The following is a 16401-nucleotide window of genomic DNA, read 5'->3' on the forward strand; positions in this document are numbered from 1 at the left end:
GCTTTTGTACATGAAGTTCAGTAATACAAAATCTGCCGTGATGGGTGTCCAGTCATTCCATGTGCAGACACCTCAAGCAGCACCTCTATAAACTCTTCTGCACAGCTTAAAATTTGGATGTGTTCTCCTTTGACAGATTGTTACAGTTCTATTTAAAGTATCTCCATACATTTCCAGGGTTTTAGCCAGATTATAATTTCATTCTCCTTTCTTGGGTAGGACTTGAATACCTGAGATGGGTTTAAGTTGTGCTTTACTGTGCAGAACTGTAATTCTTAGAAGTGCAAATGAAACATCCCTTGTGTTGTCAGTTACAGAATTCAGATTTGTGTCGTTTTTACATGCAAGTGGTTAATTTCTCAGAAATTTTCCAGAGTATTTGGCTTAAATGGAGTAAAGTTTAAATAGGCATCAGTTTAAATCCCGTTTCTCTGGGACTGCAGACGATGGATGTTCCAGGTACTGTGGGACAAGTCAGGAATTGGATTGCTTGGCCAGGTAGTGACTGTGGAATGGCAGACACTGGAAACCTTTTTCCATGATAGGATTCAGATCCTGAAATGCAGGTTATGCCAGCTGGGCTCTGCAAACTGGACCTCAGGCTGCTGTTGGGCTCTGTGTTCTTGTCTCTAACATTGACTAGGTTCTCCTGAGCTGGCCTTCAGCCTGCTCATGGCAGGTTTTCATGATGTTTGGTACTTGGTGATCACAGCAGGTTTGTGAAGCCCAACCTGGAACCTAATATGATTTGAATTTTTAATTCAGTGCATTAAATACTATATTCAAAAGTGGTAGATGAATTGTTAACCTTCTGTGTACATTGCTTGGAGTGTGTCTTGAATGTAGCCCTTGAATTTTGAGGGGTGGGGTAAAGATTCACTGCCTGGAATGAAGCAGTTGCCCATGATTTGAAGTGTTCTGGTTATTTATCTAATCAACAAAACAAAACTCCCAACCCATACAATCCCCCAGACCACAAATTTGGTTTTACCTCTGGGAATACAGGAGGCATTCTGTGAGGGTAATTTTGGCAGTGTTGTTCCAAGTTAAATATTTCTTAATTCACAGAAGTCTGGTGCCATCATCAGCGAGTGGAGGTGTTCCTGGTTACTGTGCTCTGACTGTGGTTTCACATCCAAGAAAACAAAGGCTTTGGAGTAGGTAAGTCCTTCCCTGACTCTGACCTGCAGTTTGTAGGCTGTTCAATTTGAATGTGAAGCTGCAGCTCTGCAGGAGAAACACTTGGCATCTTGTCATGAAGAAAGCTCATGTGAATGGAGTATTTATGAGAGAAAGCTGCCAAGTCAGCAACTTCACTTACTGGTTTCACAAGCTGTTTTTCCTTTAAAAGAGACCAAAGAACTGGAACAGGCTCCAGGTAAAGCAGAACTAAGGGAATGAAGTAAAGCTGTGTGTTAGTCCAACAGGGACTTTATTTGAAGGTGATTAAATACCTCTGCTGCTGGCCAAAAACTACAGATGTGTAAGAGCTGCACCATGGAATGCACCAGTAAGAGATGGGAACAGTAAAATGGAGACAGACAAATCAGCTGGGATGGATTATTGAGGGAGGTAGCTCATAGATGCTCTAACAAATTTCATTAAAAGAAGGGAAAAATATTTTTAAGAGATGTCAGTTTGGACATAAAGGTAAATGCACAGGTGGTAAACAGGGCAAATTGAGACTTCTGAGGGACAGGAGAGTAAATAAATAGGAAAAAATGGGGAGAAGCTCTTAAAGAGGACTGCAATGCTCTAGAAAACATTCTTGTTAGAATGCTGTGGTGCTCAGCTTTATGCCTCAATAAATAATTTTCTAGACCATACAGTTGAGGGATAAAACTTTTATTTAAAAAAATTCAAATTTCTCTTGACACATAAGTCTTAGTTGAGGTAAGTTAATGTACTAGCTTAGGAAAACAACTTTCAGGATTGGGTTTCATAAGCCATTAACACTCTGTTGCTTGCAGGGCTCCAAGAGCTAGAGGTGCAAATTGTAAAGGAAGTGTCAAGTTTTCCATCCAGCTGACCTCTGCTGCAGAAGAACAGAATTTACACCTTTTAGTTCAAGCTTTTTCCGCTTCTTTGCATCCTTTGTTCCTTTAGTGCTCGGGTCTCTTGCCCTGAGACTCTTCACTCCTCCTCTGTTCACAAGGTGCAGCTCCAAGAGGTGGCTGAAAGTACCTCATTGGCAATTTGGACAGCGAGGCTTGTGCCAAGTTGAAATAAAAAACAAAACCACCACAATAACAACAAAAGAACCATTGGCAAACTGCCCTTGTTCAACACACAGCTAAAGCCCGAAAGCAGAAAAACTTTTCTTGCCCTCCCCAGCTCTCCAGGGCAGCAGTAGGGGCCTCTCATGGCCCTTCACAGTCATCTTCAGCTGCTTTTATGTATATTCTGAACAACCTGACACGGCATTGCCACCTCTGGAAGTACCTGAATTCAAGGCTTAAGCTTTATTTTCTAATATGTAAGTAAATATCCTGAAGAATCTATGACCAGCCCCTCCAAAAGCAGATGAAAAGGTACCTGACCCATTGGTACCTCAAGTGTGGATATTCACAATTTTATTTTCCATATGATAGAAGTACTAAGTTACAACTAGTACCTGATACCTGAAGTGTGTAAGTCGAACTGCCAGCACTACTATATGGAGCAAGATTTAAGTCAGCTGCTGTCTGGAGTGCCTGCCCGACCCTCCGAGCAGGACTGACACTTTCATCTATTGAACCTTTATGTAAAAGCACTGAAAACACTCTTCACAGGAGAACTGAAGTAACACTAAAAGCACAGGATATGCCAGTATTCTCTTTTTCCCTAACACTGAACTAGTGAAGCTTGAAAAGCTAAGAGTACTGCAGGCCCTTTGTTGCTAACAGTGGATGATGTGACCTGCAGCAGTTCACTCTTCCTCAATTCTTGTCTTCCAGCCAATTCCACCCCAACTGCCCTGTGCAGGTTCTCTGCACTCATCTAAATGCACACATTTTTTTCTCCTGTAAATGGTGTAAATACCAACAGCCATTCTCCTTGTCTGAAATTCTTGTACCCCTGCTACAGCTGCTTGGGGAAAAATTCAGGCAGGATGGCTGATCTTTTTGTACTGACAGTGTGAGTATGGCCAATGTTAATTAATTGTAAAATAAGCTTTTGTGCTTTAAGCTTATTATGGTAGCATAGAGGGCTAATGTAGCACATTGCCACTGAAGGAAAGACAGTATGATTGTCTAGGCTTTATAAAAATAGTGCTACTCTAACATTATAAAATATATTTAATTTTAATTGAACTTGAGGTAAGAAGCCCATCAGTGAGAGTTACTTTTAAATATTCCTTAAATCCAGTAGCATTACAATCTTTTAACCAGGAATAGGCTCTCTTTGAGACTGAGCCTATCCCTTTTAGTTGCTCCTTAGAGGAAAAATGTGTAACTTTACGTAACTTCTGAATTCCGAGTAATTTAATTCACACTATTATTTATTCCATCCTACTCTATGGAGGAGACAGCTTAATTACCACCATCTCTTCAATTCTGACTGCCCCAGGTCAAATCTGTGCAGGCAGCCCCCCCAAAGCCCATCTCCCTTACTCCAGGTGGAGTCTGTCTGCAGTGCTTGGGCCATGCACCTGCACTGACTGCCCAGTGTCCCCAGGCAGAATTTGGGATTGCCAGGAATCCTGCACATCACAACAGCACTTGTGTTGGCAGACAGTAAGAGAAGGTTGTCTCTGACTGTTAGGAGGGCTCTGAGGAATCACAGCTGCCACTCCACAGGCTGGCTCAGGCACCAAATCACTGAGACTTGCTCTGACACAGGCTATGTGTGAATTGTAAGCAGGGAAGACATTCAGAGAGGCTCAGGATCACATCCTGCTCTGGCTGTTGGTCTGCTCAAGGCAGCCGTGCATGGTCAACGTAAGCATCACCATGCAGCTACTACAGAAAACATATTCCAAGTGTCAACACAGAAAACAGCTCAAGAAGCATGGAAATAAGGCACTTAAGTGAGACAGTAACAAGCTGGCTCCCTCTGAGCCCCAGGCTGGCTCAGACCTCCCTGCTGCAGAGGGATGAACAGTACCGTGCGCGGAGGAAGCGGCTGCCGCGGGCAGCCCTGCTGCCCACGCAGACTCCTAAGGCAGCATCGTGCACAAGAAAGCATAGTAGGACCTCGCTGCTCTAAATACTGTGCTCCGAGTGGTAGAAATACAGCTTTGGTCCATTACCACCCCTGAAACACTTACTTCACAGAGCAGCAGCTTTAAGCAAAGTTAATTCTACACAACACGTGTACCCTGAGACGAGTACAATGAAATACTGACAAAAATCAAGTCTAGAGGAAAAAAGGGAAAGGTCTGATGGACTGCTTAAATTAATTTGCCTACACAAATGCTTGTTTCTAGCTTTTACGGAGTAACAAATCCAATGCTTCACAATTATTGTTTAAATGAATCCAGTACAAAGTACAATATCGTGGACTTCAAGTACTATAAAGACAGGGGTTTGTTACCAGATTGTTGTCAAACAGCTGGAAACTCAGCTTTTAACATTACACTTTACAGGAAGAACAAAAAATCCCTTTACTCACTGCTAAAAGACCAAAACCTTCCAGCCTGGGTATGAAAATGAACATCCAAAATACAAAGAGCCACAGCACTGATCAAGTACCCAGTCAAAGACCACTTCTCTGTTGTTAGAGCTGATGGTTACTCGAAGCTTGAAGTTTCCTCCCTCGTTGCTGCAGGGTCCCAGCTGCACAACTTCCATGTCAAATGTCACAGTGGAGCCAGAAGTAACAGCAGGCAACTGGTTTGTCATCTCTTTTCCATTTACAAATACTGCCCCTGAAACAGTCAGCAGATTTAACAATATTTCTCATTTTCTGTACATACTAACATGCAAGACCTTATCTCTCTATTTTTTGCAGGCAAATAGGGAAGTAACCCTGCTACATTTCTCTTGTCACATGGAACAGACTGCAATAACTGCGAGCAGGAAGAGGAGATCTGTGATCTCACCAAGGATTTTTAACTGCATGAGCAGCACATACATGAAAGTTGCTCATATGTAATGCAGGGATTTAAAGAGCCAGGGGCTGTGGGTTTTGGGAAGGAAAATTCCTGCCTGTATCAGGAATAGTGTGGCCAGCAGGACCAGGGAAGTCATCCTTCCCCTGAACTCAGCACTGGTGAGGGCACACCTCGAGTGCTGTGTCCAGTTCTGGCTCCTCAGTTTGGGAAGGACGCTGACATGCTTGCACATCCAGAGGGGGCAACAAGGCTGGAGAGGGGCTTGGAACACAAACCCTGTGAGGAACCACTGAGGGAGCCAGGGCTGTTCAGCCTGGAGAAAAGGAGACTCAGGGGTGACCTTATCACTCTCTATAACTCCCTGAAAGGAAGTTGTAGTCAGGTGGGGGTTGGTCTCTTTCTCCAAGCAGCACTGACAGAACCCGAGGACACAGTCTCGAGCTGCATCAAGGGAAATACAGGTTGGATATTAGGAAAAAGTTTTTTATGGAAAGAATGACTAAGTTCTGGAATGGCCTGCCCAGGGAGGTGGTGGAGTCACCATCCCTGGATGTGTTTAAAAGGGGACTGGATGTGGCATTGGGTGCCAGGGTTTAGTTGAGGTGTTAGGGCAGGGGTTGGACTCAATGCTCTTTACAGTCTCTTCCAGCCTGGTGATTCTGTGAACTCTGTGGTTCAGACTCACCATTTGTGCTGACACACACGGCCTTGTCCCGCTGCAGGGAGTCGTCGCCGTTCCGCTGCTCCACGCACACGCCCAGGCTGTCCCGGCGGTCTGGCTGGCCCACGGTCTCAATCCTAGCAAGCAAAATGTTAAGTCCAAACCTGAAGCTTTAAATCAAAACATACCATGAAAGCCAGACAGTCACTCCAGACCCCTGTACTGTGCTCCAGGGCTCTTAACAAATTCACCCAAACTTTTGGGGAGACCCCTGGTGAATGACAAAATTCCTACCAGCTTTCCCAAGAGCTCCACTGAGCAATACTCTATTAATCTTCCTCTACTAATTAAAATATGAAGCAAACCTTTGCTTCCTGCAAACTTCCAGTGCTATTTAATACAATTCTCCACTATCACAGCTTAGAAATGACCTTTTGAAATTATTTCCAGTTGTCTGAAGCATACAATATGCTCAGCTGGACCATCAGCTATACCACACTACTGGTCAGCATCATGTATTATGGCAAGACAGCTATTATGTAGCTTCAGCAGGGATTTAACAAGCATGACTGAAATAGGTTTTTTGGACCCTGGCATATTCTACTGTAATGAGATGAGGATGGGGTGTTGCTTTGGGGGTAGATTTGGTTTGGGCTTTTGTAATAAATCAGCCTGGTGCAAACCAAGCAATGCCTAGAAGAGCATTTACATGTCTGGCCTCTGCTCAGCTGTATTTAGAGTTTTACTCTGGGGAAAGAATCTCTGAAGAAAATGCAAACAAGTTGTGCAAATGACCGGGGACTCAGTTCCCTGTGGGCCCCAGCAGAGGCGTGAGGCTGTACAGTTCGTACACTGAAGGGCTGTTCTGGACTTGAGTCCTTTCTCTTGTACTGCCACCTCTCAAAGGTGCTAAATCCTACTTTACAGAGAGCCTGAGTGACTCAAGAAATTCAGATGGTCTTTCCTAGAAAGTAAAGCAGTTGTTATTTTCATTGCAGCTTGAGAGAAAGAACAGACTGATCCATGGTTGTTGGCAAACAAAGGAAAACTTCAGCAAAACTTCCCAGAAACAGCAATTGAAGTGGACTGGCACACAATGGGTTAACTCTTTAGAGGCAAAGATAAAATTGGAACCATGTTTTACTTTTGCACTCCATTAGGTTCTTCAGTCCCCTGGGAATGGCACTAAGAGAGCAATAGCCTTGCACTGTAAAGCAAAGGGAAAATGATTACTTGAATCTCCAAGAAGCTTTTACTTTGGAAGGGATCCACCATCTTTTCCCAGAGCAACTCTAAAGGAGATTTCAAATTCCTTTTGGTGCACAACAAAAATGCTGCACAACAAAACCTTGTCTCTGCCACTGCAGCCCAGACACTGAACCTGGTGAACCCCTACCAGTTTCCACTTGCCTCAGAGCACAGAGAGGTCCATCCGTGGGGCATGACAGGCACTGCCTCAGCCTCAGCTGTCAGCAGAGTTGTGCTGGGTTCCTGACAAAGTGTGACCACCACAGGGCATCTGCTGGGTGAGCCCAAATCACTGTGTGCCTGGCCACAAGGACTGTGGCTCCCCACAGCAAAGAAAGCTTTAGAGAGATGAAGAGCGGGTCACTGTGGAGAGATGTTCCCCTCCCTAAGGGCAGCTCCCTGGAGGCTGCAAGGCAACAGGAGGAGACTTGACCTAACCCAGTGATGTTTTCCTACAGCTTGGCCAAATGCTTCACCTTAGGACAACTGCCACAGTTTATCTTTAAAACATACATACAAAGCACTGTGTTTATCACAACTTCACTGCTCACTGACAAGCTGTGCCTGAGTCCTGAACACAGAGAACACAGAGCTACTGGAGAATAATAACTTGTGTTCCAACAGCTGGAGGAAGTCAAGCACCAAGTACTACATCTCCCAGCCCAAGAAAATCTCTCACACTTCCAAACAAGAAGCTACTCTTGGACCTTGGAAGAGGAACAAAACCAATTTTTGAGGCTGTCTACAATATCAAGATTCGTGTCACAATACTTCTTGTGGACACATGTTCGTTCGAGCTCTGCCATCCTGAAACAATCTCCTCTTGGAGAGATGTCCATAACCAAAATGTGAAGCAAAATATTTTCATATGCTACCAATAAAAAATGATAAAAAGCACTGGACTGAGAGAGAACCAAGGGAAACCTCAAGGTTCTGCCTTTAATTTCACAGGCATTGCTGAGCCAAGAGAAGTTAAATCTAGCAACAGATTTCAAATAAAAGCTTTAGATCTTTTTATCCATCTCAGACAGGGCAACTGAATACTGCCTCACACCACAACCATCTAAAGTTAACATAATCCATTATCAGGAAAGGGATAAATGAAACACCATGGATTAAGTCATGAAAGTATCATGAACAGACCTTTTCAATTGCCTGCGGGGGCTGCCTGCTGTACAGCAAGTAGTTTTATTTAACCAGGGAAAAAATTAAACAAAGCTTCAGAATCTCTGAGGTCTGTAGTCACAACTGACATATCCACAAGGACATTCCTCATACCCTGTTAAACAGCATCATCTCAGGGATAGGATGACAGGCAGCAAAGCTGCCAAAGTTTTTAATCATGTTCTGTGTCAAATGGAAAACCTGAAATTCACAAGATCCCTTCTCCACTCTGGATCTTGTAATTCCAGTTTCAAGCAGTAGTCTGACCAGCACTAATTATCTCACATGTTAAAGGCACTGCTGCCAGACTGTCATCCCAACAGCACATCAGTGTTTTCATGTCTTCAGAGCCAGGGATTAGTCTGGGAAGGAAAGCACCCCTGACCCAAGGTTAAAAGGAACTAGAGGCAAAGCTCCACTGACTTCAGCCAGTAACAGCTGCTGCAAAACATCAGGAAGTTCAACATTCCACAGATCTGCTCAGCATGAGCTATATTTTACCATCCCTCAGGAGTTCACTCACTTTTATTTGATTGCAGGTCCTACAAAAACATCAGGTGTTTTCCTACAAAGCCAGGAAGCAGAACTAAAGGAAGGTCAGATGTCACACAGAGGCACTGCCTTGACTGGAGCTGAGCTGATTTACAACTCAAACACGCCTCAGGTTTACACACAACTCAGATGTGACAGCTCACAGGGGATGATGCACCAGGCACCAGCCACCCAAAAAGGACTTGCCTGAATGTTAATGTTTGTCCACAGAAATAAGTAGGAGCTTTGGAGTAGAGCACACCACACGACTGAGAATCATTCCGAAGCGCTATGTTTCTTCGGCTGCTCAAGCTGTAACCCTCCAGACCAGTTGTCCATTCTTCAAAGAAAACAAACAAAAAAAGCAAGAAAATTGTGAACCTCAACTTGGTCCTGTCTGTGCCAAATCAAGCCAGTCCCAATGTCTACTCAGTCCACCTCATGCCGCTTAAGCTATGTTAAAAACAGGGGCTGGTTTTGCCCTTTTCTTATGGAGAGATTTGTTTTTCAAATAAATTGTAATTACAAAAAGTATTTTCCAGCTCAGAGTTCACCAGGAGTTCACTCTTTGCTGCAATCCCTGCCAAGTCTTATTGTAAGAAAAGGAAAGCCTTCATTACCCACTGCGCTTAGAAATTTGTAAGTAAAGAGAAAATTTAAGTTTTCTTCTCTCCAAGATGCTATGAACTGTAGGTCATCAAAAATCCTTATGTTGTAGTGAGGGAGAAGAAAAAATAATGCCTTTCTTCTGGCTCACATACTTTCCAAGGCTAAGGAAGCAGTGAGCCACCTGTGAAAGGCTCACTGAGTGTCCCTCAGCCAAGGAAGCCAAGAATGCATTGCAGGACAGAGGGACAGCTCATCACATGTCACACAGAGCCCCCAGAGGCAGGGACACCCCATGACACAGCAGCAGCTGCAGCCCCTCAGTGTGAGGCTGAGCAGTACCGTGGGGCACCAGCGTGGTGCGGCCGATCTGGGGCACGCTCCAGGGGCTCCACTCCTGCCGCCCGTCCCCGCGGGCGCACACGCGGAACTGGTAATCCACGTGGGGGTCGATGTGCAGCACCATGAACTCTGGCTCCGAGCCCACGTACACATCCTCAAAGGGGCTGGCGGGGCTCTTGCGGTACTGCAGCCGGTAGTCCTGGGGTATGAAATCTTCATCCACCTGCAGAAACGTTCACTGCGTCAGAAAGGAGCCCTCTGGTTCTCCCTTCCCCCCTGCGGGGGCACGCGTCACGACAGCACTGCAGGTGATCAGACCCACAAGGTACTTCAGAGCAGAAAATGTGCCTTGTAGAAAGTAACATCAGTGTCTGAACCAACAGATGTATCAGAATCATTTTATTACAGTTAGAAAATATCTACAGAAGAAGAAACATTTAACAGAAGGCTGTTCATTCTAGCAGAGATATAAAAAGATCCTCCAGCCAAAAGCTTTGCAGAAGAAATTCTGTGCCAGTTTTTAACAGCAAAGGAAAATTAGTGTTGTCCTTCATAAACTGTTCCAGGGAATGATTTCCAGTTCTTTGATATCTCTGAGTCAAAAGATATTTACACACACACACCCTGAAAAAAACCCCTCCATTATCCCCCAGGCACAACCAAATTCAGGGAACTCCTGTACAGCACGGAAAATCAGACCCCACCTGAGACAGTGGCTCCGGTTTAATAACCTGAGTCCACATCCTTTACAACTGAAGGGTGGCCAGCAATGACTGGCTGTTGCTAGAACAACAAAGGTTTGTTTGATGCTGCCTAGGAGCACAGAGCTGTCCAACAACAACTAAACCACATCAGACCACAGCAGTGGTTTACTCAAAAATAGTTTTTGTGTGTTGAAGAGAAAGGCTACTGGACTAGCTAATATAGCAATATTTTCTTCTTCTACCCACTGCATCTCCCTAGGAACACAAACGTGTTTAGGGGTAAAAGCATTACAGAGCAGGTCCAGCCTCCTCCTGGGTCTGCAAAGCAAGTGTCACTGCAGACAGACACAAACCCCAGCACCAGCCACACACCATCACTGCACTACCTTGTCTTTAAATGACACCATTACCACAAACACTTCTAAAGTTTTTAACTCCACACTGGAGTGGACTAGTCCTTGGAAGGCAGTAGAGAGCTCAGAAAGAAAGTGAATTGTTTGGGTTTTTTTTAGAAAAAACTCAAGTCTAAAGGAATTTCACATAGGATATTTTACCTACCTTACACCATCGGACTAAAATACCTCCAGGCTTTTCCACAAACTCCTCCAGCTGCACAGGTGGGTGGGATGCCACAGTTCCATGTCTGAATATTTGATTTTTCAATATAGTAAGGAGGCAGTCATCCAGCTGGGCAGATAAACAAGGCACATCAACCAAGGAGGGCACTTCTGGTAAGCTGAGAAAGGAAAGTTTGCTGTAATGAGAGAAGCCAGCTTCCACAAATTCATATTTCATCCATACACTTGAATTTGTGCAGATTTGCAAAGAGAGAACAGCTGCAGAAATTGGCACGTGCACTCCAAACTTAAAAGACTCAGAAAACATTGTTTCAGCCCTAACCAGACTGTTTGTCAGCAAATACTCTGAAACACAGGCTGTTCTACAGGGAGTGGCTTCATCCTTCACAAATAAACAGCCTATATTTCCACAGAACATATGGTGGGTGAAAACCCCCTCCATTTTGTGAGTGCCAGCCCCAAAGAGAGTCTGTGAAACAAACAGGACAGCAGCACCTCAAATGAATTTTTGAGGCAATGGAACAAAAAGCTTTTGTTTCAAAGGAGAAAAGATCCCCTACAAAGAAGGGAACATGTGCCATTGCCTCAGACCACCTCAGAACGTTGGTGTCTTACCTATCTAGCTGAATATGTAAAGCTTTTTTTGTAAAGTTGCAAAGTTTCTCATTCTGCTGTCCCACATCTCCATCGACTGCACTCTCTCCTGCAACCAAACAGTAAAAATATTTCTGATGAGACAACATCCACAGAAGGCATTCTTTGCTTCAAAGAATAACCAGTTCTGACATGAACAACCAATTAAATGTGAAGCACTCTCAGCACTTTTGCTAGTCTTAGCAAGAAAATGCAATTACAGGTAACAATATAAAGCCTATCAAGCAACTTTTGAAGCTCTGAAAGCTACCTGTAGACACACCCAAACAGATGTAATAATTTGCCTCAGGTCTCAGACAGAAGCAGAACTGGGGTCAGATGACAAAAAAACATGATTATTAATCCCTTTCTCCACTAGCTTTAAATGAGGAAAAAAGCAAAGCACATTCACTGTGCACTTAAAAAAGCAAAGCAGGCACTTAAAAGCAAGAGATAATGTCAATCATTGTTCTGTTTGCTACAATCACAATCATTGTCACAATGAAGGAAATAATCTAATCCATGCAATAAAGTGTGGAGATAAATGCAAAGATTTTCCTAAGCTTTCCACATAGAGCAGCATCCCACACTTCATCTTACAGACACATATGCTCCAGTCTCCTGTCTGCTGACTTTAGGGTAATTTACAACTTCAGCAAGCTCAGTCCTTTTCCAAGTGGAAGATTACACACATTACAAATCTCCAAAGGAAAGCACACGTCATAATTGGCAGCAGGAGATTTAACAACCACAGAGGCTTAACTGCTCTGTGCCTCAGCTGCAGCCTGTGCTGGTCCTGCCCACAGCCCTGGGTGATGCTGCTGCTCAGAGCACCCGGGGGAACGGGAACTGCAGCGAGTCAGCTCCTCATCAGATCCCACAGAATTTCACACAAAAAACTTCTGCCACTACGCTGATTCAGTAACCTGAGACTTAAAATAAAATCAAGTGAATATCAGCTGTCCCAGAGCTGTGGTGGTAGAAAAAAACCCAACAAATTAATACTTAAACATGGTCACTGCTCCTGCGAGCAGGAGGCACTGAGCTCCCCAGCCAGCACAAAGCTCAGGGCTGAGGAGGAATTGGGAGCTTTCCCACTCCTGGGACACAGCTCAATGTGCTTTAGCTCCCAGAACTGAGCTCATGCTGAAAGAAAGTTAAAGTTGAGACATGAGAACAATGCAAGGAAACTGCCAACACACTCATGGCTCAGACACGCTCCCAGTAAGTTCTCCAGCCTGGGGAAAACAGGCAAGAGTGACATTCCTTTCTGCCGAGGTATTTAGCATCAGCAGGGTATAGTCTGGCCCTTACAGTAATATTCCAAATGTCCATTTTTGTCTGCCTCATCTTCAGACTTATTAGAGAAATTTTCCCCATACAGTGGCCATTTGATTCCTCATGTTCCCTGCCAACAGCAAACATAATCACACTCAGCAGGACAATGTGCTTATTTCAGCTGCTATTTCAGCAAGACAGATATCATTTACTTCACCAAAACAGACACTTTGCTATAGTGGTACCCACAATGTATTTTATTTCCAAGTAGCCTGACATACTTTTCTGTCTACCCTGGAGAGGTAGAGAATGTCTCTGCAGTGAAATAATTCTCAAATAGTTACTTCCTGCCCTCCAGGAGAGGCTACACTGGCATACGTACACCCTAGGATTGGAGTGAAATGCTGAAATAGAGATTTGTAGGAGATAATAATGATGATCAGCTCTTTACTACATCTACCCAATTCTTAACATTCAGTTTGAGATAAGTCCAAAATGAGGCAAATACACTGATAATAATGAGAATATTCCAAACTTTTGACAGACCCACACTGGAAGGCAGAGCTAAGACTCAGCACCAGGTCCTGCCTCACCTTCCCGGAGCAGATCATCGGCCGTGCTGACTCCGTGCTCTATCAGCTTCTGGCACTCATCCAGGGGCTTGATGCTCTCCTGCTCTATGACATCCACCTCCTGCAGCAGGCACGTCAGTCGCTCGTCCAGCAGCTTCTTCAGGGTCCCTTTCAAATCGCTGAAATGCTGCTCAAGCACATCTCTGGTTGATGTAGCACTATCTTTGATCTGAATTCAGGTAACAGGAAAGAAGGATGCAGGATAAAGGCAAAGGCCATGCACATCTTTTACTTTTATGAAGCATCTCATTCACACTTGCTGGAGAAAAGCTGCAAGCGGAGTCTGCTTTAAAAAATGACCACTGGCAGTTAACAAATTAGTGAAGTCATTTTTAGTACATGTACAGCAGAAAGGAGGCAAAGAAACCAGCCTGGATGAGGGGAAGAGCATATTAACTAAGTAAAATACAACTTGGGTTATGGCTGCTTCAATCAAGGAATTTTTCTTGTCAGAAAAATCCAAATGCTCTGTAGATCTCCTCCCTGCTGCCCCTCAAAAAAACCCCACTGCTGTAATCCTATCTAAAAACCACTCTGCCATCCTCTGGTAATCCTCCTTGCAAACAAAAACCTATCAGACTTTTAGAAAACTATCCAGGAGCGCTTTTCCAAGTGCTATCACTTCACTGGATTTTTAAAATCCTCATAAAACTGCTTTCTTTTCAGTTTTGTTCAAACAGCTACCCTTGGTGACCGGACAGGGTGAACAGCAAGTCTGTTTTGGTTCTGGAAGAACTCGACCACAGAAGGTTCTACAAGTGCTCATTAAAATGTCTGCAAACTTGCTGAATCTGGCTTTTGGGGAAGAAAACACACTTGAACATCCCTGAACTAAAGATGCAAAAATCAGAAGTAAACATCTCCCTGTGAACAACTTTTCTAAGTCACGCACACAAGGAAATGCTGCAACACACTGACAACCTTACACGTAATTTCTAGATCTTTAGAAGTACAGACAACCAACACAGGAAGTTCTCTGGTTAGGTAAAATAAATTTCCTCTACACCAAATACTCATGAAGCTCTGCAGCTGCCACACAGCTCTGTTTCCCTTTTCTTGTAAGTTCAACACTTGAGGAAAAAAAAAAGGAAGTATTTAGCTTTGTGAAGGGGTGGGGCAAAGGAAGACAGAACACTCACTTCTCCAAGCATTTTACCTCCATTACAGGCAGATACAAATTCAGCAGTTCAGCCACAGAATTAGATACTGCTCATCATGCAAAAGAGGAAATGCAAGTCCCTGAACACACAGAGCTCTGTGAAGTTTGCGGAAAATCATGTCCCATTGGTCCAAAGGAAAAGGATGTAACATGAGTGATCCAGTCCCATCACATCAGCCAACCAGTCCTCAAATAATAAAGCTGCCACAATACAAACCCCAGTCTAACACACCCAGCACCTTGGGAACACAGGGAACTCTTGGATGTGCACAAAACAGCAAGAAGATGGAAAGAGAGAAAACAGAAACATGCACACAGCAAAGGAATTGCCCCCAAGAGCAAAAGGAAAGGTGAGCTAACTACACACTCACTGCACAAAGGCACATGGGCTGCCTCTCACTGCCCTTGGAACTGCCAAGCAACACTTTGAGATGACAAGTGTTGCTTTGGATGAAAGACAGCCATGAACAATTAATTTTCTTAAGCAGTCTGTGGTTTCAGCACTGCCTAATTAAATATCCAACGATCACCCACACGCTCTGGGAGCGGGACACTCACCCAGCAGATTCACAGCAGGTTTCTGCACTAACGTGATCCGCTTCAAAAAAACTAACAGGTCACCACGGAAACACTCCCCAAGTTTGGTTTTGCTTGGGTTTTTATTTACCCCTCGCAGAGCTGAATCAAAGACAGCAAGGCATCACTTCCAGTCTGCAAACCTCCATACGCTGAGAGGCTGCCTGAGCAGAGGAGCCAGCCCGGCGCTGTGGCTCTCCCTGCCCACACCTGCCTATCTGCTCCTGCATCTCCCGGCGGGTGGGTCACAGTCCGGGAGCTCTGCCCCGGCTCCTGCAGACAAACCAGCTAACCTGGAATGCTGGCAGCCCTCCTGCCTGACCCACGAGTACGTGACCCAGGCACTGCGGTGCATGGGGACAGCAGCCTTCAGCACAGCGTCCAAACCAGGGAGCAGCTCGCCCAGGCAGCTATCCGATGTGAAGATGGGCATAACACACCCTATTAAATCAGACTTAGCATCCCAGCTACTTTGGAAAACGTAGTTCTTTAAGATGTTATTCGCGGCTCGGAAAGCTCCCTCTTATCCCAGAAAACGAAGCTCAGCTCAGTAACAGACTTCAGCTCGCATCCCTTTCCTCCGACACGTCGCACATCTGCCATTCCCAGCGCTCCATCCCCGGCACCCCCGAGGCCACACGCCGGCTCCCATCACCCCCGGTGCGCCGGGGCTCCCGCTCCTCCACCCTCCCCACACCTGAGCCCCATCGCGGCTCTCCCGGCGGACAGGAACCACGGACAAACACCGTGCCCCGGCAGAGGAGCGGCCAGGGCCCGCCGCGCCGCCAGCGGGGACCCTAGTGCCGGCCACCCCCAGCGGGCCCGCCTGCGGGCACCGGGCAGGCACAGGGCTGCGGCCGCTCCCCACGGGGCAGCTCCGGAGCGCCCGGTCCCGTCCCGTCCCGCTTCCCCACCTGCTCCCGCGCCTGGTGCAGCCCCCGCAGCCGCTGCTGCAGCTCCCGCCGGTAGCTCCGCGCCGCCTCGATGCTCTCCCGAGCCTCCTGCAAGAGGAGCCGCACCTGGGCCTCGGCCTCGGCGGCCTCCATGGGCAGCCGCGGCGGCAGCAGGCGGCGGCGGGGCGGGGCGGGCGGGCGGACCTCGGCCCCGGAAGGGCCGCGCATCCGCGGGGCGGGGCGGGAGGCGGCCCCGGGGCACGGACCGGCGGCTGGTGACGTCAGCGAATCGTGACGTCAGCGGCGGGCAGGGCACGCGATAGCTGCGTGACGTCACGGCCGAGGCGCGAAAACCCAACTG

The 16401-nt window shown here is 45.9% G+C and overlaps 1 protein-coding gene across 1 annotated transcript; it reads right to left on the bottom strand.

Moving 5' to 3' along the window:
- Nucleotides 1-1829: 1829 nt before the first annotated feature.
- CRLF3 (cytokine receptor like factor 3) lies at nt 1830-16313 on the bottom strand. Its single transcript, XM_038157595.1, has 8 exons — nt 16062-16313; nt 13374-13581; nt 11485-11572; nt 10850-11027; nt 9588-9810; nt 8847-8979; nt 5721-5833; nt 1830-4849 (listed from the first exon to the last, which is right to left on the bottom strand). Exons 1-8 carry the CDS (start codon nt 16266-16268, stop codon nt 4596-4598), a joined length of 1404 nt encoding a protein of 467 aa, XP_038013523.1. The 5' UTR covers nt 16269-16313; the 3' UTR covers nt 1830-4595.
- Nucleotides 16314-16401: the final 88 nt, after the last annotated feature.

The sequence above is a fragment of the Motacilla alba genome, chromosome 18, assembly GCF_015832195.1.
Source record: "Motacilla alba alba isolate MOTALB_02 chromosome 18, Motacilla_alba_V1.0_pri, whole genome shotgun sequence".
NCBI lineage: Eukaryota > Metazoa > Chordata > Aves > Passeriformes > Motacillidae > Motacilla > Motacilla alba.